Source organism: Barbus barbus (assembly GCF_936440315.1).
Source record: "Barbus barbus genome assembly, chromosome: 26".
In the NCBI taxonomy this organism is placed as follows: Eukaryota; Metazoa; Chordata; class Actinopteri; order Cypriniformes; family Cyprinidae; genus Barbus; species Barbus barbus.
The window spans coordinates 17,646,478-17,657,243 of record NC_136754.1 but is presented as its reverse complement, the minus strand read 5'-3'; the positions used below and the strand labels follow the sequence as shown (position 1 = coordinate 17,657,243).

The 10,766-nt window shown below is 39.2% G+C and overlaps 1 protein-coding gene across 1 annotated transcript; it reads right to left on the bottom strand.

Annotated features, from left to right (window-relative positions):
- Positions 1 to 762: 762 nt before the first annotated feature.
- LOC306846362 (inhibin beta A chain-like) lies at positions 763 to 9,733 on the bottom strand. The gene is made up of 2 exons (XM_079379685.1): positions 8,993 to 9,733; positions 763 to 1,874 (listed from the first exon to the last, which is right to left on the bottom strand). The coding sequence occupies exons 1-2, from the start codon at positions 9,402 to 9,404 to the stop codon at positions 1,072 to 1,074; spliced, it is 1,215 nt and encodes a 404-aa protein (XP_079235811.1). The 5' UTR covers positions 9,405 to 9,733; the 3' UTR covers positions 763 to 1,071.
- Between the last annotated feature and the right edge of the window lie 1,033 nt (positions 9,734 to 10,766).

Below are 10,766 nucleotides of genomic sequence, written 5' to 3'. Positions count from 1 at the left end.
AGGACATTGTTTCTATCTCTTTACTGAATATTTCTGTCGAGAAGGCTAGGTTTCAGTTCAGAATCGAAGACCTTTGTTATACATTGGTAGAGACAAACACTGTCGAAACACAGAGCAAAAAGTATCTTAACATTGAGGCTGTTTCAGGAAAAAACAAACAAGAAATTAAAGTTTTTTATGTGCTATATTGAGTTAATGGTATATTATGTTGGCCATACACAGTTGTTCCTAATTGAAATAATTCACAGAGCCGGGCTTTTTAGGGATTTGCTCTGAGAATGGGATGTGTATGGTCTTTGGTTTACTATGTGTAAGTTCCAAATGCATATGGTTCTAGACTCTGATATGGCAACTAGAATGTGACCCATAATGCTCTGGGCCTCACATGGTACGAATGTTGGCTTAGTGCAATTTTATATTACTTTTCATCAACATTCAGAATGTTTAGGAGAAAAATAATAATATGGGTGATTATAATAATAATAATAATAATAAAATAATCATAATAACAATAATAATGTAGTTTGGCTCCAGCAGCTGGTCAAACTAATTTTTGTTCAAGTATTTCTTAAGAAAAATGAAATAAACTGAACTACCTCTTTTAAGATGTACTAAAAAATTACTATTTTTTGTCTGTGAGAAAAGGGATGACAAAAACAACATTAAACATAAGCTAAAAGACAAATAATAATAATAATAAAAAAGAACATCCAGTAATAATACTTGACTTGCATAGAGTTGCATGATTTTTTTCTTCTTCTTCTCAGAATATATAATTCCACACTTCAAAATAAGTCTCTTTATTGCAGTGCAGAGAATCAGGGCTGACACTTTGACCCATGCACCCGTTCCCTCTCTCAGTCTCCCTTCATTAAAAAAAATATATTATGCTTTATTCTCCTCCGTCATTTTTACATGAAAGTGCCACAAAGACCGCTCCAATAATCAGTCCTATTGGAATTATCTAGAAACAAATAGGTCGCCCGAGTTTGCAGTTCAAGGTTTGTGTGCCAATCCTCTGATATGTGCTTTGTACCAACATTAAAGTGTTTGTTAGGAGTTCATGGTGTCTTATGAGCAGCCACACTCCTCCACTATCATGTTCTGGATGTCTTTCTTAATGATCTTCTGCTCCTCGTTGTAGTAGAGCATGGACATGGCCCGTAGGCGCGTGGGTACGCAGCACGACTTGATGTTGTTAAAGGGGCTGTACCCGCGCATCCGATAGTGATTGATGACAGTGGAATGGAAGGAGAGGGCAGAGCCCGTGATGCTGGCCACATGGCTGGGGCAGTCACCCTCGCAGTAGTTGGCGTGATACCCAGACGGAGCGATGATCCAGTCGCTCCACCCGATGTCCTTAAAGTTGACGTAGAACTGCCTTTTACAGCAGATGCGGATTTTGCCGTCGCACTCCAGGCCGCGCTTGCTGCGCCGGTGCTGGTGCTCCTCGGCTGGCTTGAGCATGACCATGAGAAAGGGTCGGTGAGATTGTGCTCTCTCTTTGCCCTTGTTGCTGTCTGCGGGCACCAGGATGGGCACGGCGCCAGCTTCGGCACACATGGGACAGGAGACGCGGAGACTGAGCAAGCTGCTGTCCCCGTCCAGCAGGGTCTGCACCGTGCGGGGCACCGGTAGCGTGTGCCAGCCGCTGCGCCGCGTGTCCACGGTCTTCTCGGACACCACCGCTTCTTGGGGTCCGTCCGCAGAGCCTGGATCAGCTTTGCCATGCTGCAGGAGCTGCACAGACACCTTCCCCTTCCCTCGGCTGCCCTTGGCAACTTTAAGAAACAGCCACACGTTGGCCTGCTCCACCACGGACGGAGTGCTGCCCTCTTTAGAAATGTCAAATTTCATGATGTCAGGGGCATTTCCTGTGGATGAAGCACATGAGGCAATTGGTTAGCTTTATGTTTGCGATTGCATTGTTGAGTTTTAATGACACAGTACATTTGAACTTTGTACAAGTTGAAAATCTTACAAGAAAGTGAAATAAGAGGAAGAAGAGGTTCAAACATTTTCTGTGCAGATTTTGAAGGAAAATCCACAGAATTATCCAGAATGGACTTAAAAATGGAATTGAGAGTACTCTACAAATAAAAAATGATAAATGAAAAAAAAAAAAACGTTTAAATAGAAAAAATTCGACAAATGTGTATTTCCACCCCACAAACCAATGATTGATGCAAGTGTGCAAGGCATAATATATTTTTTGTTTAAAAAATAAACAAACAACAAAAAACTAAAATACATTTTATGATTCTAAACTATTTTATTTTTGACTGAATTCTAAAAATATATCTATTTTTGTTTCGGTTTATGATACATAGAATATTTAAAGCGCACCTGCAGTAACATGAAAATGAATAGCAATGACAACAGCTGTAATGAGAAATGTAAGGATACAAATCTGGAAATTAGCTCCATATGTAAAATTAAACTAAAAACAAAATAAAATAACTAAAATTAAATCAAAATTAATAAGAGTGAAACCTAAACTTTCAACTGAAAATAAAATGGAAACAATATTAACTAAAAAAAAAAAATCCTGGTACTCCCCTCTTAGTTACAGAAAGTATGATCAGTTTAGCCAAAATAACTAATAAACAAAAAGTCAAATGATGGGAATGTGTAGACTTTTGTGAATGGTGGCTGTTCCAATTCTGTGGAAATCTGCCAATTTTTCAGTGGTGATCTTCATGCAGAGATTCTGTGTGGCTCAGTTTATTAATGACAAACTCTCTGTTAGAGCCACCAGCTCAACATGATCAGAGCACACATAACGCCTGCTACACTAAACTGTTTCTCTCTTTCTGTAAGAGAGGATATGTTCTTTTTGCGGTCAATCTCCACCATCTGCAGTCCTTCGTCAACACCTAGCCTCAGTCCATAAAAACATTTCCTGCTTCTAAAATCCTGGCACTCCATTTGTGTACATAAAGCATGTATGTTATGACAAGGGCCTTCCCTATAACTTGCACATGACTGCTATAAGCCAGCTCAGCATCAGTAACCATTGCTGATTTACAGACACAACATACTGACTCTCTAAAATGATCTCTGCCAACCCCTCCTCAACAGGACAGCTATTAATTTAACTGTTTAGTCAGCATGTCTACATTAAATAAATCCCGTGTTATCTGATATAAAGGACAGTCCAGCATAGCTGTGAAAAGACCTTCTCTAAAACTCGATCTTTTATGCTCGTCAATGTGGTACTGAGATATCTATCTAGATCTAGACAAATACAGTTGCAAGTTTATCTTTAGTCATCTCATATGACACTGTATATAATAGTGATCTATGAAACTAAAGATGGGTCAATACAGTAAATTCACACAGGACTAGAGCATTTTTAATTGTTTGTCAATGTAAACATGCACCAGACTGAAATCTTTTACCATTGTGATGAGTCTTGTTTTTTTGTTTTTTTTCAGCGTCTCGCGCCATGAGCAGTGTTTTAAGACGTCACTGCATTCTGTCACGTCTAGCCACTTTTGAACACAAGAGCAACCGTTTATTCAACTGGGCCTCGACTGTCAGGCTATTATGAAAATCTGCCCGGATGAATTACTATTTAAAGCTCACGAAAGCCTCTGAGATCTCTCAGTAACTTTACTGGATGGTCTGTTCTCTTCATTGAATCTCACATTGTCAGAAAACTCCCACGAAACACTGAATGGACTTAACACATAACAGGAAGAACTATTTTTAAAGCTTAAGTGTGTAGTTTGGATGCTAAAATACTTATTCCAACTTAATATGCACGCAGAGACAAACACAGCGGTTGATTCACCCTCAAATCTATACACACAGAGTCTGTGGAGCTTTGGAAAGATTTTTGTCGACTCAATGGCATGAGTTTGGGACAACCAACGGCATTTGTGTGGAAACATTCATTATTTTTGAAATTTTGTTTGGTGGAATTACACCCCTTTTAAAGCCAATATTCCCTTACTCTGTGGATTAAGTTGTCAAACAGATCAGTGAACAATGCAGTGCCACCACACTAATGTGAATGTGTTTGAAGTTTCTCTTATGCTTTCACATAATTGGTTAATTTATCAGTTGCAACACCTTTTTAATTCTGCTTTGAGTGTTGATAGTAGAGGCTGGAAATTCTGCCAAGAAATGAAAAATCAAGAATACAGCAGGTTAATGGGGATGAACAATGTTTTGCCGTAAACATATTGTAGAAATGCTGCAGATGTTTTCAGAGAAAGAAACTGCACAGCACTGGTTTCTGTTTGCAGATGCATGTGTCTTTCTATCTTTGTGTCGCTATCGAGCCTGATCTCTTATCAGAACCCCTCTTAACTCGAACAAGAGCTGCAGTGTGTGACCAAATAAAAAGACTTGGCCTTTCTTTCCATAAAAAGGCAACTGCACTTTTGCCATTGTCATTTGGTTCCTGAGTAAGTCTTAAAGTTCACTGTAGTCGTTTTGTCTTTCTTGTAGATTTAAACGCACGCCACGTGTCTCTGAGGCCTGGGTGAGGTGGACATTTCAGAAGCTCATTGTACTGCAGTTTTGGGTTGAAGGTCAGCTGTGCCCACTGTCACGTAACACACTGAATTATTCCACTTATTTGTACACTCTTATCATACTGTCACTATTCTTTATCTGTTTTATATGTTGACATTTTGCTACAGTTGTGTCTGCGACTCTACACACTGTCAATATCAAGGACAAGTTGCATTAAAATAATCTGCTTTATGCACAATGAGCTTGACTATTTGAGCATGTCGAATATCAGAGAAGATCAAAGGATTGTTTACATGGTGTTACATTCATGTAGTGGGTCTTTTTAAAAAGATGACACTGCCAAGAGACGTGAGATAACCCAGTAAACACTTTCTGATGACATCAGGACTGAAACAAGTATTTCTCAACCTTTTTTGGCTTACCTACAAACTAAATGTTTGAACTTTATTAAACTAAATTCAGCAGACACTTTGGGAGAAAAACACACACAATCAGTAGCATCCTGTCAAACCAAAGCAGTTTCAAATATAGAAACAGACTTAGTTTAATATTGATATTTTTTATTTTCTTAAAAATAATGCAATTTAATTGTTTTTATCTCTGGCAGCCCCTTTGACCCTTAGAACCAACGAAGTATAAAATAACTAATTTAAAAGTTTGGTGTCAGTTTTAATGTTTCTGAAAGAAGTCTCATATGCTCACAGCAATTATTTGATCAAATATACAGTAAAAACAAATATTTATATTTTTGAAACATTATAAAACTTATTCCCGTGATGACGAACCTGAATATTCAGCATTAGAACTCCAGTCTTCAGTGTCACTCGATCCTTCAGAAATCATTTTAATATTCTGAATGTGTTCAAGTAACATTTCTTCTTATCATTGTTATACAATGATACATTTTCTGTTTTAATTCATTTTTTTTTTTACATTTTAAATGTATTTTCTGTCACTTTTGATCAATTTACTGCATCCTTACTGGATAAAATGATTAATAACTATGGAAAAAGATTCTTACTGACCTAAAACTTTTGAATGATCGTGTACCACTGGTTGGGAATCACTGAATTAAAAGGTATTAAAAATTGATGTCAGATCATTGAATTACTTTATAAATAGACCAAATGTCAATTGCTTTTGTGTTAGATAAAAAAACAGCATCCACCCAAAACTGGTGTTGACAAGAAGCCTCACTGTAGTCGGATGTATTGTTGTACCAGGATGTAAAAGTGATATCACAATCCCCAATCACTTGATGATCGCAACACAAACATATTCATCACATAATCAAGTGCTATCTTGCATTTACCTATAATACTGTCTTACACTGCTTTGTCTCGTACAATATACAAAGCTATCACCTGTCTGTCCCCTAATAATGAAGCCTCGGGTATGAATCGCCAGGAGACAGGGTTGACACAAGGGTCAGGGCTGGAAATAAATAGTTAACATCCCTCAGAGTAAGCCTCAAAGAACTTTAAGACCAGCTGTAATGCATCGGTCAACTTCTAAGCAGTTTCAGGACGCGGCTCAGAGAGGCAACAGGCCAAGCTATCCACACCAGATCAGCAAAACTGCCCGAGATTCAGATACAATGTCTAAATAAGTGAAGAGCTGCTGTGCTTAACCTGAATTTCTGCAGTGTGTCACTCCCACTCTTATCCCATTTCTTTAGACAGTTTAGAGATCTTTGTGAGTGCATCACAACAGATCCTTCCCAGAAGACCAGAACTGGCACTGGAATGTCAGTAAATGGATAGTTCACTCAAAAATGCAATGATTTCAGACGTGTTTGACCTTCTTTCTTCTGCAAACCCCAAAAGAAGATATTTTTAAATGTTTTGCTTATACAATGAAAGTCCAATGTTGTTAAACACCTTATGTTCTTCAAAATATCTAATTTTGTGTTCCACAGATTTAAAAAAAAAAAAAACAGGTCTGGAAGGACTTGAGGGTAAATGACTGAATTTCCATTTTTGGGTGAACTATCCCTTAGATTTATGATTTTGCACATTTCAAACAAACTCAATGATCTTTCTATTTCACTAAGATACTTTCAAAGAAACCCCGACGATTCCACACACCAACAGAGCAGCCTAGAGTAATTACTGGGTCCCATATTTTGATGAATGGAGCAATTATGGCCAGCTAACAGCCCTGTGGGTTTTGAATTGGATCAAACCACCCCATCCCTCTCCCCTCCATTCCCTGGAGCATCATTAACACCCCTGCAATCTCATAAAGGCTCTGAGGGGCCTTTTTTAATCTTAGGTTCATTCAAAATATCTATTTATAGCATCAAGGCATAATGCACATTTATGTAAGCAAACAGGCACAATAGACAACGCCGTCAAACGTTTGCTGGCTCCTTCCTGCGCTCAATGATGATAGCTGCAATTAATGAGCCGTGGAAATCGTCCCATTAAGCCTGTGTGGGACTGTTGGTGGTCAATCTGTGTATAAGAATCAGATGTGACTGCCAATCCACATCATGGCCGGTGCTGGTCTAAAGATAGGTCAGCCTTGTTATCTTTAGAAACACTGCTATATTGTTTTTGCGTAAAAAACCCAGATGCCATGAGTTTGGACCGCTTCAACCATCCGCTTCCGCACCCCATTCAGGCAAATGTTGTTAGCTTTTTTTTTTACAGCAGTGTCATGCTGATTTGTGGATCAGTGACATTGTTATAAATAAGTCATGAGGAACCAATTAAAAATGGAATGTACTTGTGGATCTTCCCATCCCAGACTTAGTTTATTGAACCGACTGGGAAGTAGTGTTTGTTACGGGCGGCACCAAAAGCATTTTCAAATAAGAAAGAGCATTGTTTGTTATTTTCAGCTTTTTTTCGGAATCATCGAAAATAGGCTGTTCTATTGGCTACTCTATCATTAGCGACATGGCATGAATAGCATATCATCAGGTCAGCACATACACATTTTCAGAGTCAAAAGCCCAACATTAGAGATAGTATGAACTGTATGAAAATTAACATGAGAGATACTTTGTGAAAACAAGAATTGGTTCCTCAAAGGGACAGTTCACCCAAAATAAAAATTCTGCCCTCAAATCTGCATGACTTTCTTCTGAAAAAAAAAACAGTTTGAAATAACATTTTGGGTCCAAAAATATTGGACCCCATTGACATTCTTCAAACTATCTTTTTTTGGGCTTTACAGAAAACAAAGTCATGCAGGTCTAAAATAACGTGAGGGTGAGTAAATGATGCAATTGAAACTTTTTGGTAAACTATACTTTCAAGTAGATTTTAAGTGAATACTCAACATAGTTTAGATGTATACCGTGATAAAGGGTTCATTTGATATTAAATCACTGTCTCTACAGTTTCCAGTTGCTTGGCAGGACTGAAGATGTTTAAGTGGCTCCATTCAATAGCTGCTAATAGGGGCATCATTTCCTCATTTCATATCAGTAGCACGGCGCCGAGAGCCTCCCGCAGCAGTGCGCAGTCAGAGTGTTAATACTTCACAGCTGCAGCGCATGTGTTCCCCTTAAGATGACTCTCCCTCCCTCAGACCTCCGCTAACACCTACCTGAGTGCTTTTTAAAAGCAATCCTTCGAAACGGTAGTCTGAGTGGAGCCATTTGAGGTGACATCCACTGTACATCATATATACTGCAAGCGTTTGCGGTGTATATCTTAAGAAGGAACAACCAATGGACAGCCTTGCTCACAACAGGGTGAATTATGCAACAACTCAAACAATTCGAAACCAAAAAAGTACTTTTTATCCATTTGAACTCATAGTGGAGGCATGGATTTAGATAAAAGTCCCAATTTACAATATCATTAATTAATGCATAATTAAACATTGCTTCAGATCAGTTATATTAAATTTAGTCATATTGAATATTTGTGTAATATTTTACAATAAGGTTCAGTTAATGAATTAGACATTAGGCATTAAAATAAAGCATTTTACAGCATTTAGATCAAAGGTCATTTATAAATACACTATTTTTCATTGTTAATTCATGTTTGTAATACATGAACAATTGTTAATTCATACAATATCAAAAGGTAAACATATTAGTATCTGTAGAAATAACTAAGATAAATGCTATACAATTAATGTTCATTGTTAATTCATTATAACATGATGCATTTCCTAATGTTAATAAATTGAACCTTACTATAAAATGTTACTAGTACATCTTTAAATATATTAAATAAATTCTATATATATATATATATATATATATATATATATATATATATATATATATATATATATATATATATATATATATATATATATATATATATATATATATATATATTTGTATTTTATTTCTACATTAAGTAGTAATACTTGTCAATATATTACTAAAATTCACACCAAGGATTTAAGTCATAAAGATTCATTGCACTTAAACATTTCTCCTCCGTCTCACTCAACAGGTGAGAGTTCATCACTTAGCAGCCCAAACAAGCTATTAATGTCATCACATTTCCTCACGAGGCACTAAAACATCCCTCACCTGGCTCAGCGAAGGTGATGATCTCAAAGGGCTGCTCCTCAGGTTGCTCTCGATGGTCCCCTAGCCCCCCTCCGTCTTCCTCCATCTCCACCGTGCCGTCCTCACTCACCCGTCCCACGTGTAGCTTGCGGATGGCGTTGAGCAGGGCGGCGCGGGGCACCGGGTTTGTGACGTTGGGCCGGGCGTTCAGATGCAGCACGTTGAGGATGTGCCTCTTGACCGCCTCCTCCATGTCGGTCTGCTCTTCCGAGTCCTTCTGCCTCTGGGCTAGAGCGCAGGACGGGCAGGGGGTCACGACATCGTCCGGCCGCCCCGCACCTTGAGAGCCGCTCTCAGCCAGCGTGGGTGAGCAGCCCCCTGACAAACAGCCGGAGAGCAGCAGCACTCCGGTCACGAGCGTGAGCGAGGACATCCTGAGTGACAGCAAACTCACACCTCGGTCCTGTTCTGCTCCGCTGCCAAGATCACAGTCGCCGCGCTGGCTTGCTTGTCAAATCGATGCGGAAAGCAGGAGTCAGTCCAAAATAATCCTTATCTGAGCGGAGCGGTCATGGTGATAAAAGTTGAAGAAGGCTGAATGAAGCGCCGGTGAGTTCCTCCTGCAGGTCGATGAGCTCCGGGTCGCTCTGGAGAAACCTGACGGTGCACGGCTGCCCGTGCCGGAGTTGAATGGTTGAGTGGAAAGTGGGCAGGGTTAGACAGTTCTCTGACTCTTTCTTTAGCACTCTCTCCCTCTCTGGCTTCTCACTGTTTGTCCCCTCTCTCTTTCTCTGTAATTATACCTTCCTCCTCTTCATCCCTCCCTCTCACTTTATTACAATCTTTCTCACTACTGACTCACTGACTTTTTCATCTCCCTCCCTCTCCCTCTCTCTCTCTTCAGTGACTCCTCCAGTAACGTGTACCATTTTTTTCCTCGTGAGAATCTAAGTTGCTCTTACGCACTCTCCCTCTCTCTCTCTCTCTCCCTCTTTTTCCACCGATCATTCATCTCTCCAGCCATCAATCCGTCAGCACCTGTTGTGCAGGCTGGCTAACTGTGTGGTAGAATAATCTCTTGGGGAGGGAAAAGTCGAGGGGTCAACATGATTATCATGGCTATCTGTGTGCATAACACACGTGTAAACACAACGAGTCACTCATTCATGCTCGGTTAGGCGCACACACAGCGTACAGACATGATTTTTGTAGAAAAAGGCATGGGTGGGAAGTGAGGCACTTCCTTTAGATCAAATGAGCATTAAAAAAGACAAAACTGTTATATTTAATATTCACTCATTCAGTCAGACAGACATTTATTAGAGGGATTCATCTATTTCCTAAAAATACATTTCAGGCAATTTAAATGAACCTAATCGCCTTTTATTAAGTATATATATTTTTATATATATATTAAGTATATATATATTTCATGTCTGTATCTGTAACATTTGCATCATAGTGATGCATGGCAGTGACATCACTCGACTCCCTCTTGTGGTTATAATACATACAATCTCCTTATTGAAAATGATTTCAAGCAATTATCCCAGGAACAGCAAATCAGGTGGATTTACAAAATAGAACAATTAACCCCCTGGAGTCTGAGGGGTTTAAATAAAACCGCTGAAGGTGATTCTGCCGAATGCAGGAATGTTCATGACTGCAGAACAGACATACCGCAGCGTTTCTCCAGATGTTTGTGGAGTTCAGACCTCACGCCTCCAGAGACCAATGAGGGCTGTTAGTCGGCCACGATGCGTGTATGTCAGACAGATGCATGCTGGTCCATACA

Bases quoted from the DNA above. Each gene is read 5' to 3' on its own strand.
- LOC306846362 (XM_079379685.1), bottom strand. From the start codon at position 9,404: ATGTCCTCGCTCACGCTCGTGACCGGAGTGCTGCTGCTCTCCGGCTGT. The intron at 1,875-8,992 runs GTGAGGGATGTT...CTTCATCCACAG, and splicing joins CATCACCTTCGCTGAGCCAG to GAAATGCCCCTGACATCATG.